General features: G+C 34.6%; 1 protein-coding gene across 9 annotated transcripts in view; it reads right to left on the bottom strand.

The window, feature by feature from the left end:
• The window catches only part of HERC4 (HECT and RLD domain containing E3 ubiquitin protein ligase 4), a 129,058-nt gene that overhangs the window by 52,693 nt on the left and 56,948 nt on the right, over positions 1 to 19,417 (bottom strand). For 8 of the 9 annotated variants that reach the window (XM_037062669.1, XM_037062667.1, XM_037062660.1 and 5 more), the window contains 6 exons: positions 13,719 to 13,795; positions 13,265 to 13,389; positions 12,351 to 12,410; positions 12,133 to 12,244; positions 11,200 to 11,389; positions 9,356 to 9,528 (listed from right to left, as the gene is read on the bottom strand). In XM_037062669.1, coding sequence (XP_036918564.1) covers positions 9,356 to 9,528; positions 11,200 to 11,389; positions 12,133 to 12,244; positions 12,351 to 12,410; positions 13,265 to 13,389; positions 13,719 to 13,795 — 737 coding nt within the window. The remainder of the gene's footprint in view (positions 1 to 9,355; positions 9,529 to 11,199; positions 11,390 to 12,132; positions 12,245 to 12,350; positions 12,411 to 13,264; positions 13,390 to 13,718; positions 13,796 to 19,417) is intronic. The other variant, XM_037062668.1, reaches the window with a different exon arrangement.

Below are 19,417 nucleotides of genomic sequence, written 5' to 3'. Positions count from 1 at the left end.
AGTCAACAAGTGATAGAATCAGTGATATTTTATGCAAATTATTCTGTTGGCAGAGTGAGGTATACTCAAGAATGAGTAAAGAGGCTAATGGTAGGGAACCAAATCAGGAATTAAAGATTCAAGGTTTCTAGATAATAAGGAAGACTGCAGCCCTGACTGATGTGGCTCAGTTTGACTCCCAGTCAGGGGCACATGCCTGGGTTGCAGGCCAGGTCCCCAGTTGAGGGTGTTTGAGAGGCAACCAATCAATGTTTCTCTCACACAAAAATGTTTCTCTCCCTCTCTCCTTTCCTTCCCCTCTCTCTAAAATTAAGTAAATCTAAAAATAAACAATAAGAATGCAGAGGTGATGGTGCCTAACTGGATATAGAACGCAGGAAAAGAGTCAAAGACAACTTCAAACTTCCAAGCCTGAGTAAGTGGGAAAAAAATGCTGGAAGCATATAATACATACAAGCAGAAAGGATAATCTTGGTGAGGCAGAAATGAGAGCTGGGAAGGATGAGAAATTTGTTATTAAACCATTATTTTAGATTAAAACGATGGCAAACCTGTCAACTAGCTCAAGACAACGTTTGCCTCACATAATTGAGAATCATTTTCCTTAAAGGAGACAACTAAAGCTGTGTATGGCAGGAGGTGAGGGAGAAGTAAAGAGTGGAAAAAAAAGAGCCAAATGCAGACACATCTAAGTGAAGAAAACAAACCACTGAAGAAATAAAGTAAGTCCATCTAACATACAAATTTTTAAAAATGAGCTACATTTCCTATGAAGAATAACCAAAAAAAAAGGTTTATGTTTTTAAAAAATCACACAAACACACTAAACCAACTAAGCAGTGTTTGAAAAGAAACAAAAGGAATCATCTAGTAGAGGAACCTAAATCTACCAGACAGTGCTGTGCCCAATCAGGTGCTCAATGAACATGAGATGAATGGAACAGCAAACAAAATGAGTAACAGATACATATATGTTTAATGTTTCTAAAAGCACTTTAAATTTGCACTCAATTGCAGATTTTACCTTAAAATCCACTCAGATTTTCTGTTCCATTAACTAAAAAAATAGCTGTCACTAGGGACTACTGAGTAAATGCCATGTACATTATCTCATTTAGTCTTTGAAACGCTGTGAAACAGATACTATTATATACACATACACAAAAATATGTGAATATTTGTACATATAAATGTGTGCTATATTTAGAATACTTCATATTAGAATACACATGTAAAAACATACTTTTCCTTTTATGAATGTTTAAAATTATGTCATCAAGTACAATCAATGCTTGACCCTGTAGCTTACTCTTGAGGATACAAATAACACAGTTTAAGAAGCACTTATTAATAATACTGCTTTCATTTTCAAAGTTGAAACTTTTATTCACTCTATAAACTGACAAAAGCACTTTGAACTGGCTCTTTCACTGTTTGATTAATTTGTAACTGTGAGAGGAATGGACCAGAGTAAAACTACTATTCCTGGCTTTTCAAAGATAGTTTAGAGGGGAGAGAATCATAGGGGAAAAGGGGAGGGACTCACATGAATAAGTATCAAGGACACATGGACAATAATTAAGGTGGGGGGCAGAAAAGGGAGGGAGGTGGGGAGCACGGGGGGGCAGGGCAGAGAATATAAAACAGAAAACTGTACTTGAATAAGAATTAAATAAAAAAATTTTCTACCATAACATGCATTTTTATAACAAGGAAATAATAAACTTGCTTTAAATTAATTGAAAAGAAAATTAAAAAGATAGTTTATACCTGGAGATCAAAACCTGGCTATTAGAACTTCCAGCCAAGATGGAGGAGTAGGTAGATACACTCTACCTCCTCACACAACCAAGAGAAAAACAACAACAAATTTAAAAACAAAAAATAACCAGAAATGTCAGAAAAATCAAACTTTATAGAAGTCTAACAGAAGTCCAACAACCAAAGAGTTAATCATCCAGACTGGTAAGAGGTGCAGAGGATGAGCAGCAAGATGGTGGCTGTTGGACTGGGCAGTCGCACATTTACCTGTGGATAAACCGGGAGGAACAACTGAGGAGAGAGACAGAACAAGCAACCCAGGGTTCCAGCACAGGGGAAATAAAGCCTCAAACCTCTGACTGAAAAAACCTGTAGGGGTTTAGGCAGCAGGAGAAACTCCTAGCCTCACAGGAGAGTTTGTTGGAGAGCCCCCCTGGGTCCAAGAATATACACAAACCCACCCACCTGGGAATCAGCACCAGAAGAGCTCAATTTGCTTGTGGGTAGAGGAGGAAGTGACTAAAAGCCAGCCCAGAGGTGAGTAAGTGGCACTGTTCCCTCTCAGACCCATCCCCTACATACAGCACCACAACTCAATGATCTGGGGGCGTCCCCGCTCTAGTGAACACCTAAGGCTCCACCCCTTACTACATAAGGGACATGCTGAGACAAAAAAGATGGCCCAAATGAAAGAACAGATCAAAGTTCCAGAAAAAATAGAACTAAGCAATGAAGAGATAGCCAATTTATCAGATGCAAGGTTCAAAACACTGGTAATGAGGATGCTCACAGAACTGACTGAACATGGTCGTAAAATAGACGAAAAAGTGAAGGCTATAAAAAGTGAAATAAAGAAAAGTATACATGGAACCAACAGTGAAGGGAAGGAAACCAGACTCAAATCAACACTTTGAAGAGGAAGAAACAAACATTCAACCAGAGCAGAATGAAGAAACAAGAATTCAAAAAAATGAGGAGAGGCTTAATCTCCAGGACAACTTCAAAAATTCCAACATCCAAATCATAGACTAGAGGTAAAGAAGAAGAGAAAGAGCAAAAAATTGTAAACTTATTTGAAAACATACTGAAGAACTTACCTAATCTGGCCAAGGAAATAAGACTTCTAGGAATTCCAAGAAGCTCAGAGATCCAAAGAAGTTGGACCCAAGGAAGCACTACCAAGGCACATCATAATTACTTTACTGAAGATGAAAGATAAGGAGAGAATCTTCAAAGCAGCACAAAGAAAGGAGACAGTTACCTACAAAGGAGTTCCCATTTAGACTATCAGCTGATTTCTCCAAAGAAACCTTGCAGGCAAGGAGGAGCTGGAAAGAAGTATTCAAAGTCATGAAGGACAAGGACCTACACCCAAGATTACTCTACCCAGCAAAGCTATCATTTAGAATGGAAGGGCAGATAAAGTGTTTTCCAGATAAGGTCAAGTTGAAGGAGTTCATCAACACCAAGCCCTTATTATATGAAATGTTCAAGGGACTTATCTAAGAAAAAGAAGTTGATCAAAAATATGAACAGTAAAATGACAACAAACTCACAACAACCGAACCTAAAAAATCAAAAACAAAACAAAAAAATGAACTAAGCAAACAACTAGAATAGGAACAAATTCACAGAAATAGAAATCACAGGGAGGATTATTAGCAGGGAAGGGGAGGAAGAAAAACGGGGTAAAAGGTACAGAGAATAAGAAACATAAATGCTAGGTACAAAATAGTCAGGGAGCTTAAGAATACTATGGGAAATGGAGAAGCCAAAGAACTTAAATGTATGACCCATGGTCATGAACTAAGGTGGGGGAATGCTGGTGGGAGAGGAGTACAGGGAGGAGGAGAATAAAGGGAAGTAGAAAATGGGACAACTGTAATAGCATAATCAATGAAATACATTTTTAAAAATTAAAAAATATATATATGCCCCAGCTGTAGGCAACTGCCTAGATTGCCTTGTACCTAGGCAAGTGTTCCACTGCTGGGAGAACAGCAGCCTGTAACTGGTTAGCATTCTGGGCCTGGTTCATGCCAACACTGTTGTTAACTATACCAGAATGCCAACATAGTTGCTTTAAAAATGAATGAATGAATGAATGAATAATAAATAAATAAATGAGATTTTACATATATATATGTATATATATATGATTGTGGAAAAAAAACAAACAAAAAAACCTCAGAAACCTTGATCTTAGAGCAGGGGTCCGCAAACTACAGCCTATGGGCAAAATCCTACTTAGACTGTTTTATGTAAATAAAGTTTACTGGAAAGCAGCCAAGCCCATCTATTTACATACTGTCTAAGGCAAAGTTAAGCTGAATGGCTGTACAGAAACCACATGACTTGCAAATTGTAAAAACACTATTATCTGGACCATAACAGGAAGTTTGCAAACCCTTGACCTAGAGTCTTTAGTCGAAATCTTTCTACTAAAAATAAAAATACACACAATTAGTCAAAAAAAAAAATTCCTTAGCTTTCCCTGCACCAATATTTATGTTCATAAATACAGTCATGCACTGTAAAGGAACGTTTCAGTAAGCAACAAACAGCATATGTAATGGTGGTCCCCTAAGATTATAGGCAGCTGAAAAACTCCTGTCACTTAGAGACATGGTAGCCCTCATAGGTGACCGATTACTCATCTATTACTCACATGTTTATGGTGATGTTGGTGTAAAACTACTGTGTTGCCAGTTGTATAAAACTTTAGCACATCAATTATATATAATTGTAATACCTGACAAAGATAATAAATGACTGTATCATTGGCTTATGTATTTATTATACTATACTTTTTATCATTATTTTACAGTGTAGTCTACCTACTTATTGTTTTTAAGTTGGTTATAAAACAGCAAGTCTGCTGTATCAGTAGTAACCTCATACAAGGATGGACCAAAAAAACCCCCAGAATTTTATTTATTAAAAAAGTGTATTTATTCTTACACATTTAAACTTCAGTCACCTTCAAAATACTCTCCATTTGATGCAATACACATATGAAGCAGTTTTTTCCACTGGTCAGTTTTTGAACTCATCATTTTAGATGTCTTTTGGTGCTTCTGCCATTTTTTTCACCTTTTCCTCATCAGCAAAACATTTCCCTTTGAGGACTTTTCTCAATTGGGGAAACAAAAAAAGGGGCTCAGGATGAGATTGGATGAATAGAAAGGGTGGGGGCACAGAGGTCTTGACATTTTTTTACCAAAAACTGAATGCTCAGCATGGTGTGAGCAAGTGTGCTAGTAAATCACCCATCATGAAATGGGCAGATGTATTGAAAGAGTCTCCAAAAAAAAAATTTCACTGAAACCAAACACATCCTCTCATAACGTCAGCTGGTACACTGGTACAGATGGGTTCCTAAAACACTCACCTAGTGGAGAAAGCCTGTAATAAAAGGGGCTCACCCTCCAGAAAATTAATTCCAGGGTCTTTTTTGCATCCCTCCTCATACATCTCCAGTTTACCACATCTCTTCATTGCACCATAGCCTCCTATGCTTTAATTTAATCTCATGTTGTTTTGTACAATAACATGCACAGGCTTGCAGCCTAGGAGTAGCAGACTATATGCCAACTAGCCTAGGTATGTAGTAGGCGACTCCATCTAGATTTGTTAAGTGCCATCCATGATTTTCACACAATGACCAAATCACCCAACAATGCATTTCTCAGAATGTATCCTTTTCATTAAATAGCGTATGACTTTATACACACTAACTTTTTATCACATCTGACTCTTAAAATGTAGTGTGACATTCATAGTAAATGATTCACATCCCACTGACTGCTGATATACATTTTTCTTCATTTTAAATATTTTGGTTTAAAAATGTAAACTGCAGTTTCTTTCACCAATAGCAACCAGTGTTTGTATTCTATATATCCTACAAATAGGTATTTGAAAAGAAATACTATGTTAGAATAAAAATTAACAACTCAGACACCAAGTTTGGCTCAGGAACAGACAAACTGCAGTCAAACTTAGACCAGGGGAAAAATTATAGTTATTATTTCAGTCACAGTGATTTAACAACTAAAGAGAAAATCAGTTAACAATGCTGTAAAAATAGGGAAATTAGACACTGAACAGAAGATCGATCCAGCAGACCTGTGTATACAGATTTACATATAAAAATCAAGTTTGAAAATATATATAAAAAATATTTGTATAGTAGATATGATGACATTATTTTATCCAGGGAGCCTTCCTTAAGTCTGAGTTATATGCCCTCTTATGTGTTCTCATTGCATCCTTCATTTTCCTTAATCTAGCACTTATCATGTTGTATTACAGACATTTATTTGCTTCTGTGTATACAATCACTCTAAATTTATATTCTTAAAAAGAAATCACATCTTTTACTTATCACTGCATCCCTAATGCCTAATACAATGATAAGCACATAGTAGGCACTCAATAAATATTTGTAAAATGAATTAAATAAGAAATTACCCAATAGTCCAAAATAACCTGTACATTCAGTATACCGACTGCAATGGACAAAATAAAATTATGTTTGGTCATAATACTTTTATCTCACATTTTAATTAGTTTAGCATTCTAGTTTATAAACCTCATTTCAAAGGTGGTAGGTACATGGTAAGCAGAGATCTGTGTCTTACCCATTTGATTTAAGGGTTCCTGGAAAAATAATTTTTGAAAATCACTCATTTACAAGATTAGCATGACACGTGGCAATCAGAATAGACAGGTCAAGTCAGTCTTTTCATTAAGAATAGCAGTAGCTCTATAATGCACTGTGTGAAAACTCAGGAACTACTAAATAACCCAATTACTCACCAGTAAACTCATTTATCTGGTAATACATTCATTCCTGACAGCAGGTACCAAAGCTATCTTTCTTATGCCATCCGGAGCATTGGATACGATTTTTAATCAAAAGCTTTCCAAAGGACATGGCATAGGGAGGAACAAGTCATCCATATATCCCAAAATATATCCTAGAAAACACAATCTAGTTCTCTAGTTCTCAATCCTGCTCTAGGGTCAGGTCAAGAAAGAGAACATTTGAGGAAACTTCTCCTATTTTTTAACCATGGAGCTGAGAGAATGAATATATACACTTGTCAGCCATAAATGTTTTTGAAAAAACAAGTTTCTGATAAGCAAGCAACATGGGTTTCACTTAAAGATGAAAACAAATCACCTATAACAGTTAATTTACAAAAGTATCCATTAATGGCAGATTAGAACCAAAGGAAGTTTTCTCCAAAATAGGGGCAGAAGAAAGGTAAGCGGCAGCTCTACGAACTCCCAGTAAGAGATGCTTAAGAAACCGGTATCATTATCACCCTGCTTATTTTAAGTACGTAACAATTTCAAACAAGGATCTAGATTTTATTCACGCCAATGAATCAAGTCAAAAGTAGCAGTTTCCTATCCAAGTGGCAGTCATGGTGGTAACAAAAATCACTGCTGTATGAAGATGTAGTAATTGCATATACCGTGTAATTTAAATACATCAATCATGGGAAACTATTAGGCCAGTATTTTAATCCTTATTCTATAGGTAATTCTCAGTTTGCATATGTGATAAAGACTTGTTCAAAATTATAGAGGAAAGGGAACAGCACAAATAGGGTTAGAAATATGATCTTTAATACTATCAACTATTATGGGAATATGAACCACTAGATCTAGGGGAATAAAATAAAAGCGAATCCCTGTTGAACATATTATATTACTGCATCTGCCAATACAAAAGTACATTGGAAGCCTCAAGGATTTTGGAAGTTGACTTGGATTTGTATTTCAACTCTGCTACTTATAGGTTTATGACGTTTGACGTTCAGATGAGGGAGCAAAATATCAACCATACAGAGTTTAAAAAGTTAAATGAGGAATATATGTAAAGTGCTCGCATGAATTAATATACAAAAGATATTCTAATCCTGGCCACTGTTAAGATTCTTTTCTCTTCCCTTTCAGCCAGTGAAAATTTAGGACTATAGTATATAGCATGGGTCTATCAAAAAACTCTCTGAAGCTGGAACCCTGTAAGGGTTATTCTTGAGTGGAGATTGAGGCTTCTAAGCTGAACAAGGAAATGAAAAATTACTTGCTCTATCTGTGATTATAAAAGACAAAAGATTCAATTCCTTCCTCTTCTTCTATCTTCTCTTTACTTGTGGTAAAAGACACAGTTAAAGCAATACATACAGGGTCCAGCAGAAGTAAGGCTCAGTTGAGTGTGGTTGTAGGGTAATAATATAGGTGTATTAATTTATAGTTTTAAATTGAATATTTCACCTAAAATGTAATATGGTATGCTTGAGTGTGATATTATGCTACAGAATCACATGCTTATGATTTTTTAATAAAAGATTTTATAATAAAAGGGGGCATTATTTGTGCCAGATCCTATATATTTACTTAATAGGGTAATAAAGATAAGTACATAAACAGAGAAGGAAAAGAGTAAATAATTATTTGGGAATAGGGTCCGGCTGAGAAGCATGGTTCACTGAAATAGAAAAAGAGAGTCCAGAGGAAAGAAAGAAAATCGAATTAATCTCTTGAATCCAAGACAAAAGGTATATAGAAAGTAGAGGATCATCCCATGAAGTTTAAGGGTCTTCTTAATAGCAGGTTACTGCAGAATCCAGTTAACCCTAAAATGGTGTAAGAAAGGCTTGTTCTGGAAACAGCAAACATAAGAATGGCTTGTTTCCTAGGAAAGAAATGGCCAACATTTTCCCCTGATTATAAAGAGAAATGACCCCGCCCCCAGGAATCTGGGAAATTCTATATACAATAGGAAAAGTAATTTCGAAAAGTCATTTAGAAAATACATAGGAACTTCACTAAGAGAATAAAAAGGAAAAATAAATACTCCATAAAGGGTCTTTTTTACAGAGAAGAGAAGAACTAACTTCTTTATTCTCTTATCATTTATCTCAGGACTAGACAAGAAGCGCCTGAAAACACTGAAGAAGTTGTTAAAGGGAGGAACCTAAAGAGTAAAGGGTCATATGGTTTTTCAGTCATTTGTGGAGCTAGAAACATAAGCCTCTCCCTTAAGTCATGTCTCTCAAAAAGAAAATAGCATCTCAAGAACACCAAATGGCATAACAAAGACATACCCACCAGCTGTCAGGGATGTTTCAAATCCATCTTTAATGAAAAAGCTGAGACTACTTCATGTAACTTTGAACTGCTACAAGTATCCTTTGTATGTACTATTATTTTACACTGAGAGGAAGGGCAGGAAAGAATTCAGTCTTTTCAAATGATAACCACATAGAAGTATCAAAAAACATTTAAACTAACATTATGTTCTTCATAAGAAAATATAAAGAGAATTCTAATTCACCAGTTCACTATTATTCTGTCCAACTACAGACAAGTTATCCGTAAATGCCTAACAAAGTCAAGTAAGACCAAAGCTCCAAAATACAAATACATCTTTTAAAGAAAAATTTAGGTAACTTTTTCAAATTTCTACTACATATCTTTTATGCCAATTTAAATCTGTAATATATTAATGTTAAAAGAAACATCATTGATCTGTTAGTAGGAATGGGGAAAGAGTAAAATAAACTATTGGACATACCCTATGTAATATTTCTAAAACCTTTAATGCAGTATGAAGAAAACTGTTGAAAATTCTTCTTTCAGAAGGGGGAATGCCAATCTTGTAGAGTTTCAAAAGATGTACCACAACTTCCTTAAAAAGTTCTACAATCTTGAGGAATAGTGGAGGTTCAAGTACTGACCACCAGTTTTCTGTTATTAAAAGGTGAACACACAAATAAAATGAATTTAAAGAATCATGATTTTCAAAATAATACTGACTTTTCTTCTAAAGCAGTGGCTCTTAACCCTTTGAAAATCCCAGGAAGATACACATAACATAGTATTTTACGTAACATTTCTAGAGTTTACAGACCTCGCTTCACCCTCAAGTTAATGAATACTGTTCTAAAAGCTCTCAAAAGCAAAAATATATAGATGATGAGTTGTGGGATTATGCACGTGAAGCCTGTATAATTTTGTTAATCAGTGTCACCCCAATAAATTCAATAAAAAGGAAAAGAAAGCAAGCCCTGGCTGATGTAGCTCAGTGGATTGAGCGCAGGCCTGCGAACCAGAGGATCGGGGTTCGATTCCCAGTCAGGGCACGTGCCTGGGTTGCAGGCTGGTTCCCTGCAGGCCAACTCCCAGCAGGGGATGCACGAAAGGCAACCATACATTGATGTTTCTCTCCCTCTCCTTCCCCTCTAAAGATAAATAAATAAATAAAATATTTTAAAAAAAAAAAGGAAAAGAAAGCAAAAATAAAGAAAGGTCTGCTGAATTTATGTATTTTACTTCCTAAATGAATTAAAAACCTCACCACTATTCCTAATATTAAACCAGTTACCAAAAAGTGATTTGGAAGTTAGAATTTGAGTTTTTAAACAAAACATCTTAAAACTGTATTCCTCCAATACTTAAAGATCTTTCTGAACTTTATCTTTCAATACAAAATTGAAATACTGTGAAGCACCACCTTTAAAATGCAAGGTACTCTGCAAAATCAAATAGAAAAGCTGAACAATACTAAGCATAACATGTCTGTCCTTCTCCACATTCACTTTTTGCTATTAACTACAAATAACACAATCCTATGAAGCAGACAGAAAAAATATAAAAAACTTCTGACAACATGGAATAATAGCCTTGTGAGTTCGCTCTTCTATTACTAGCTAATTCCCTGGGATTCCAGGATTCTACCCCTTACTTACTGCTTTCTCTGCTAACCTACAGCCTAAAAATTCTTGTACTAATTTTATTACTTCTATGTATCTCAGCTTCACATACCTAACAAAAACTATTAGAAAGGAAAGCACTGGAGCAACTGTAGCAAGCAAACATTAGTAGCCAGGAGATAGAGATGAAATCTTTACAATTAGAAAAATCAGGGTAAAAATCAAAGTGTAGGCCGAAATCATAAGCACACAAAGAACTCTTAAGATCAGATAAATAGCAGAATCTCACCTACATGCAGAGAAATAAACATCAGGAAATTAGCAAGTGAGGGAAATAGAAGGCAAGAGTTAACAGAGTTCAAGGAGGATTTAATACCCATGTGTGTTCAGTTTTAATTCTTCCTCCTCTTTTACTTCTTTAATAGCATGATCACTCTGGAGGAAATGGGGGAGGGGAATATGAAAAACAATTTTTATCTTTCCTGATACTGTCTCTGCTACTGTGTTTGATTAATATTTTAACATTGCCTTCAACAACTGTCAGATGACTAGAAAAAAGCAACAAAAGAAAGAACAGGTTTACTTTTCCCTAAGACAATGTCAAATAAGCAGAGTAGCAAAATTTCAAACAGCAAGACAGTAAGAACTTCAAAGCATTTTCATAAAGAGAAAAGGTTATAGAAGGAAAAAATATTAGAATTCTTACCAAGTACTTTCAGTGGTGCCTTTTCTAGGTTCACAAGAGCTGTACCAAAGGGAATTGCTATTGTTGTAAAATTGTTGGAATCACTCATCAGAGGACATTCTGGTAGAGTAAGGTAAAACCTCAATGCTTCAACATCAGGTAAGGAGCTAGTCAGTTTAGGAATCAGATTCTTTTCCAAACTAGCTGCCACCTATATTTTGACAAAAAGTAAAACCTTCTTCATTTAAAATAAATGTACTTTCCCCCCAAAAATGGAAACAAAAAGAAAGATAATCTTATACTATAGCAAACATGAAATAGGGAAAGAAAAAGTCTTGCAATGAATCAGTGAATGTAATTGGAGCACAATAAAAATTAATGTCTAAGCATTACTGAGAGAATTCTCACATGTAGGTCTCATTTAAACTCTCTACCTCTAGCCTTGGCTGGTATGACTCAGTGGATTGGGCACCAGCCAGAGAACCGAAAGGTCTCTGGTTCGATTCCCAGTCAGGCCACATGCCTGGGTTGCAGGCCAAGTGCCAGACTGGGGGTGTGAGAGAGGCAACCAATAGATGTACATCTCATACACTGATGTTTCTCGCTTTCTGCCTTCTCCTCTCTCTAAAAGTAAATAAATAAAATCTTAAAAAAAAAAAAACCCTCTGTAATTATGTAAAGACTTAAATAACTTGGTAATGTTGGTAATCACCATTAAGCGTCTGTACTAGACATCTGAAAAAATTTACAAATATTTGACAAGTAAATTACAAATTTTGAAATAAAACCTTATTTTAATTCTTGTATTTATGTATCTAATAAAATCAGAGAAAGTGCATCATAATGAAGAGAATGAAACGGTAAAGTTAATAGAGTTTTATAAACATAAAGTAACATGGAATAAAAATTTCAACAGGCTACATAATACAAATATAAAGTAATTTAAAAACAAACCTGCTGAGATATCTGAGGATGATCAGGTTGTATAAGTTTGTGGAATAAGAGCCTAGCAGCATTCATATCAACCCCTGAGAATCTGGTACCTGTTCTATAGTGATCATCATTGCTATTATAAAGAAAGAGAAAAAGTAATAAAATAAAACTGGAAAGTTATTTCACTTATTTACTATAATAAATTTTAAAATTCAGTGTATCAAAAAATTACAACTTACCTAACAGCTAAAAAGCTCCCATTTAGACAACCAGAAGAAGAAAACGTTCCATCTATTTCACTAAAAAGTAATGTCAAGATCACAAAATCACAAAATGAGAAATCTGTTTGCCTTATTTTTAATAAAAATTTGAATCCATGTTTAATCTATTATTTAATGGCACTCTATTATTATTTAATGCTATAAGCATTCTTCTAACCAACATTTACTTAGAATAAATGAGGATTTTAAAATTATTAAAGACTGACTAAATAATTCTTGATAAAAAAACTTCTATACTCTTGAGTTTCTCATATATTACTTTACTTTCATCCTGACTCACTGAACAAATCTTGATGTTCCTTTAAAAATATTTGACAAAAAACATGCATATTTAATTTTTTTAATTCCACACTATGGTGAATCCAATCTGGGAAGATTTTTTTTTTGAAGCCTACTCTTTGGGCTTTTAAAAAGAAACCAATCTAGAATAAAAAAACTGCTTATCAGGTATAGCCCCTCATACCAAAGACACCAACACAATCTACAATTAGAAAAACTTTAAGTACAAGGTCATCTAGAAGCAAACTTTTCAAAAAGTAATACTCAAATCTCTCAGGGAATATAAAAGTTAAGACACTGACCACGATGAGGCTGGAAAAAACATACTTCAAACCCAAATCTAAAGTGCCTATATTTAATATTTAAAGTCATTTCATATGTCATTATGTATATGAAAGAAATATAACATAGATAAAAAATCTCTTAAAATATCATTATAGAAATTCTTGACATTTTAACTTTTGTACATAAACCAGTATATAATATTTAATAAAATATTTATTTAAACAAAAACTCTTTAGGTTGCTCTGTCAGAGTTGAGAGGCTGTGCCTGAGTGAGAGGTTGTGCTAGTGTAGGTAAAATGTTTTCGTACTTAGCTATCTCCACAGGAAACCTTCCAGAGGGGTAGCTCAGCCATTTTTGAATCAGAGATTCATTCACAGTCCAGATCTGCTTTGAAGGATCAGGACATCTAAAGTCATCTGGTGGCCCACAGTTCTAAATTTTAAAATAAGTACATTAGTCAGCAGAAGGAGGGGATATGTATGTGTGTGTGTATATATATAAATAAATTTATTTTAAAGAAAACTGATTTCCTGTCATTGAAACCTAGATAATCAATTATACTATGTATTTGATTTTTTAAAAACAGAAGTATCTACTCAACACCTGCAACAAAAATCTTAAATGGATTAAGAAAAGTTTTGTAGACTTCAGAAAAACAATTTATAGCAATTACTTTATAACATATAAAGAACATTAATATGGGCTTAAAAATTCCTTTAATATTATTGGAGATTAGTAATTATTTATATGTTTGCTATTACCTGGGGATTAGAGTAATGTGAAAAGCTTTGGTCTCCACCCGAGAAAATTCTTTTTACACAGAAATATTCTTCAGAATCTGTAATAAAAATAAAATGTAAAAAAAAATCAAGATTTCTATCACATTTTCCAAAGTATCAAATATGCTACTGGATTTTCTCTTAATCATTTAGCTTAATTAGATCTCCCATTCATGGACTCAATGGAAAAGTGCAGTGTAACATTCTAACTGCTATGGAAATCAGACTGACCCAGTGACAAACATTAAATGATCCCTCAAGTATAAGCAGCATTTGGTAAGTCTACCAGTCTTTCTTCTGGTCTGCACACAAAATTTGGTGTCTCCTAGTCTACCTTTATTGTCTCAACAATTTTAAACTGAAGAGGACATAAAAACTGAATGAAAGGTATAAAAGTTCAGGAGAAAATAAAAATTAAGAATATTCATTTTTAAAAAGAATGACAACAGAGCCCTGGCTAGTATAGCTCAGTGGACTGAGCGCGGGCCTGCGAACCACACGATCGCAGTTCGATTCCCAGTCAGGGCACATGCCTGAGTTGCAGGCCAGTTCCTGGCAGGGGACACACCAGAGGCAACCATACATTGATATTTCTCTCCCTCTCTCCTTCCCTTCCCCTCTAAAGATAGATAAATAAAAAATATTTTAAAAAAAAAGAATGACAACAAACAAGCAAATGTTAAAACTTGAGTAAATACTTCATAATACAAAATTATTTTTTCTTTGAATATAGCTGTATGAAAGATAACACACAGCTCATTCATGGCAACTATTTATTAATAAACCTAAATCAGGTTCAAAAATATAAAAATTAATAAGTATATTTAGCACAAGTAAAGAAGGGGCAATAAAGTTCCTTTACGAAAAGATATTCAAAGACTCTTCTCCTCAAAATGGAAAGAATATCATCAGAAATACTGATGATAGTTTAGAATACCACATACCAATACACCAAAGCTCCATATTATAACTGAAGGCTAGTTATTTCCAAATATAATCCATTTCTGTCATCCTATTTCCAACCTATACCCTTTAGTTGACTAATGCTTCACCTATTATTGTGATCATGGTTGCTATAGAATTACAGTTTTAAGGAAGGGGCCACATCTGAATTTCCTTGATTATTCCCACCTACCAAGCACATATTTTATTTATAAAAGAAATCAGTAAATATTTGTTAATATGAATACATAATTTAAAATAGTATTTATCTAGCACAGAACATTGTAACAGCTTCAGAGTTCAGATTACTACTACCAAACTTTCCACAAGTAACAAGAATGTTCTGAGGCTAAAAGCAGCTTTTAACAACAGATTAAAAGGGTAAATCCAAAATATTAAATAAACTGATCATTCAACTTAAAAAATCTTTTCTCTACATTATTCTCACAAGTCTACATGAAATCATCCACTTCCTCAAAACATTTAGTAGGATATTAGTCTTCCATAATGTAATTCTGTCTTGCGTATTATCAAGAAGACAGATGACTAATGTACAGTACATGAGTGGGTTTCTAGGGACTGTTAGTAAGGCATCAAAAATTATTTTCCTTAATTTCCTGTTAATTACTTCTACAAAAAGTTTATAAAACCTAGTCATATATCCTATACAGCTTCCTGCAGATGCAATTTTGCTGACTGTATTCCCAAGTTTTCCCCTAACTTTTTGGGGGGAGTCTTCTGTACTTCCTAAAAATTGGTAGTTGGATCTAGAGAGGCTTTAATTAGAGTTTGGTTATTTGAAAAAAACTATTACATAGTAGTGAGGATGGGGCTGTTTTTCCATCAGGAAACACATAATGGGTGGTTAGGTTTCTCTTTGTGATGTTAGTAAACATTCTCCACTCATTCTCCATGCTAAGGTCATCAATTCACTGTGGGTTGAAAACTGATGATATGCTAACACTACTTCTATATCTTGTAGGTGGAACATTAGCTTTAGCCTATCTACTTACATAGTTTGTTAGCCTGCAATAGGAAAGGATTAATGTTTAATCATTTCCTTTTATTTACTATTATCCTCTTGCTTTTTGCATTTGCATTTCTTGATACTAAAGAGAATAATAACTTTTGCATGTTTTTAGTAACATAAATTTCCTCTTTTGGGATTTCCATTAATTTACTTATTTGGTGTCTTAATGTTTGTCTTACTTATTAAGTATTTTTTTTTTTCTCACCAGTATCTATGAACACTTTATTAACCTTAAGTTGTATTTGCTACAAATATTTTCCTATATAATTATTTGTGTAATTTTGTCTTACAGAAGATTTCTTTTTCCATTTAATCAAATGTATTTATCTCATTCATTATGATGAATTTCATTGTCATAATGCTGAATGGGTTCTTCCCATCATCAAATCATAAAATTATTTTATCTTAATAATTTTTTACATTTAACTTTTTAATGTCTATAATTTATTCTACTGAATATTTTTAGGTTAACATCTTAACTGACTTCCACCGCCCCCCATTTTCATGTGTTAAGTAATTCTCTCTTCTCCACAAATGAGTGATGTCTTAAGTTTATAAAAAGGCACTACAACCCTTCCACGTATAATACAAAACTAAATACTATTGGCACTCCTCTCTATCCCAAGTGTTCTACCAGTCTTTCTCAACATACTGTGTTAGAATTTAGAATAAAGAAATTGACAAAATACTAATTTATTTAAAGATGAGCAATAACCAATGCATTGCATGTTAACACATAATATCTCAGTATTACTAATAAAGTAATTTCGCTTGACTGTCCTCAAGCAAGTGTCAGTTCGTTCCAGAATATGAAAGAACATAACTGAAGACAGAGCATGGTAAATGAATTTTATCTGCCTCGGTTTATACTCAACTCTGAAAGAAGCTATAAAATGTGTTACAATCTTAGAGCAAATTTCACTCAGTTCTGAAGGATATGCTCCTGTGACTTTCTGGTTAATGCCTTCACCTATAATTTAAAATGTTACTCTGTATTTTTTGTGGAATTAATCCCCATAGCAAAAATCCTGTCGAATGAATAATTTTCTATGCTTTATGTTGACTCCATTTTTTCATTTTTTAAGGGGGGGGGAGAACAAAGATTCTTCGCTTATAAAAGAGCTAAAGTTTTTTTTTCAATCACATTACTATCTACATTTATTTTGAGGTATTTTATTGCCACCTGGATAAAATAATAGGTAACCAAGTATTATATCTTAATAAAGTGTTCAAATTTCCTCTCACGACATTTCTGATTTTGCCTTGCTGCTATGAGCCGAGTTGCGTCCCCCCAAAATTTTTATGTTGAAGCCCTAACCCCCAGTTCCTTAGAATATGCCTATATTTGGAGATAGAGCCTTTAGAGAAATGATTAAGGTAAAATGAAGTTGTTAGGATGGAGCCCTAATCCAATATGCCTGGTGCCTTTGTAAGAGGAAGAGACACTAGTAATGTGCACAACAGAGAAAAGTCATGTGAGGACAAGCAAAAGGCAGTCGAGTGCAAGCCCAGGAGAGAGGCCTCAGAAGAAACCAAACCTGCTGACACAATCATCGTAGACTCTGAACCTCCAGGAACAGTGAGAAAATAAATTTCTGTCCTTTAATCTACACAGTCTGTGGTATTTTACCATGGCAGCCCTAGCAAACTAACATATATCCCCAAATCAGATCCTAAATATAGAAAAATAAAATTTCCAAGACATTCATGTGTTAATGAAACTACTTTTGGTATTTCCCACAGAGGCCTTGAAGAATCATAAAGGTATTTTTCAACATGTAAAAAGTGTAAGAAATAATAGGTCTGTTTGATATTTTACTATTATAAAGGTTACATGGGAAGAGTTGTCCATCAGAAAAGATACTCAACCTTCCCTACATTAAATTTATACGGTAAACTACAATTAATATAATTATTTCAAAAAACGTTTGTTTTAGAAGTCCCTAGAGATTCATCAATGTCCTTACTTTCCATAGTTTAAGTATAATTAAGGAAACACTACTCAAAACTCACAAAACAGTTGTATCGAATATTCCTCTATCAAAGGTCCATTGGTACATGCTCTCAGTCCTAATCTCAGTTATTATTAATTTATTTTAAATATTTTCTGGTACTCTCTTACTGCTTTAATTCCTATTTAACATCTTCTAGACAGTGGTTTTCAAGTGGAGACGTATTTTAGACTTACAAAATTTTATAAAAATATAGATGTCTAAGCTTGATACCTAACTTACTGAATCTCTTTACTTGATATTCCTGATTTTATTACTAGTACATTATGTCTCAGGAGTATTATGTTATATTTCAAAGAGTTTTTCATCTACGGAAAATTAATACTCATCCATGTTTATAAATCAGATGCCAAAGTCGCTGATTTCTTTAAGAATAGGCTTAATTATCATCCTTAGAAAACATTGTGCTTAAAAAGCTTTTTAAATATTTTTTGCATGCCACAGAAACAACCAAATTCCCCTGTCAGCCATTATAACTCTTATGAACCTTCATCAGATCTTTTCACTTGACAATTATCAGTATCAAATTAACTAGCCATAAGAAGCTGAATTAAAAAGCCGACAAGCTTTTGTCAGCTGATTGTTTAATTCTGATGCTTGCCTGAAGGCTTTCCTGTAAGCTGCAGGCTAGAGTTGTTTTTCAAAGGACCATCTCAGAGCCCTGGAAAAAGGACTATGCCAGGTATTTGAAACCCACTTAACTTCAAAGAATAGACACTTGGGAACAGGCTTCTGGACACATGGCTTACATAACTTCAAAACAATTAAGATTTCTTTTTTTTTTAAGATAAGCAGTTTTATGAAACTGGTAGGTAATACAATATCCAGCAGAACAAGAACTCATTACACAAGAAAGAATGATGAAGAAAATTTTATTGTGTTTATCTGTTTGCAATAATGTTTACTTTTGTTTTATTCTTTTGTCTTTCTAAGGTTACCTAATTCACAATTTTATAAACTTTGCTTTGGCCCTGGATGGTGTAGCACAGTGGATTGAGCACGGGCCTGTGAGGCAAAGGGTTGCCGGTTCAATTCCCAGTCAGGGCACATGCCTGGGTTGCAGGCCAGATTCCCAGCAGGGGACACATGAGGGGCAACCACACATTGATATTTCTCTCCCACTCTCTCCTCCCCTTCCCTTATCTCTAAAAATAAATAAATAAAATATTTTTTAAAAACTTTGCTTTGGTAAGCTGAAATGAAACATTAAAAAATGGTAAGTCTTCCTACCCTCTTCAGCTTGCCAGTATCTCCCAGAAAGGATCTTATATCCTCATCTGGCACCCCAACTTTTAAGACTGCTACTCAGGAAACACCTCTAGGTCACTTGGCTCTGAGGCCCTGTGCTCACAGATCCCACAGGACTGTACGGAAGAAGAGAACTCTTAACTGGCTACCACCCTCAGGACACAGCAAGAGGCAACAGGCCAAAGTACCCAAAACTTTCCATAAAAGAAGCCTACTGGCTTAGTTTCATAGCTATGCCCTGGGAGGTAAGCTTCTAATTAAACACACATCAAACAGCCTGCTGCAATCCTCTCCAGAGCCTTATCTCTATGCTCTCCCTCTGACGGTCTCCAGGGCACCAGTATCTCTCAGAAGGGAGCTTGTATTGACATCTGGTGTTCTGGTTTTTGTGGCTGCTGCATAGAACACCCCTTTGCAAGACTGGCTAGCTCTGGTGGACAGTGGAGTTT

This window comes from Sturnira hondurensis, unplaced genomic scaffold, assembly GCF_014824575.4.
Source record: "Sturnira hondurensis isolate 20B ecotype Veracruz unplaced genomic scaffold, ASM1482457v3 Scaffold0014302, whole genome shotgun sequence".
Classification (NCBI taxonomy): Eukaryota; Metazoa; Chordata; class Mammalia; order Chiroptera; family Phyllostomidae; genus Sturnira; species Sturnira hondurensis.
The sequence above is the reverse complement of the archived record's forward strand: the minus strand, read 5'-3'. Positions and strand labels throughout refer to the sequence as shown.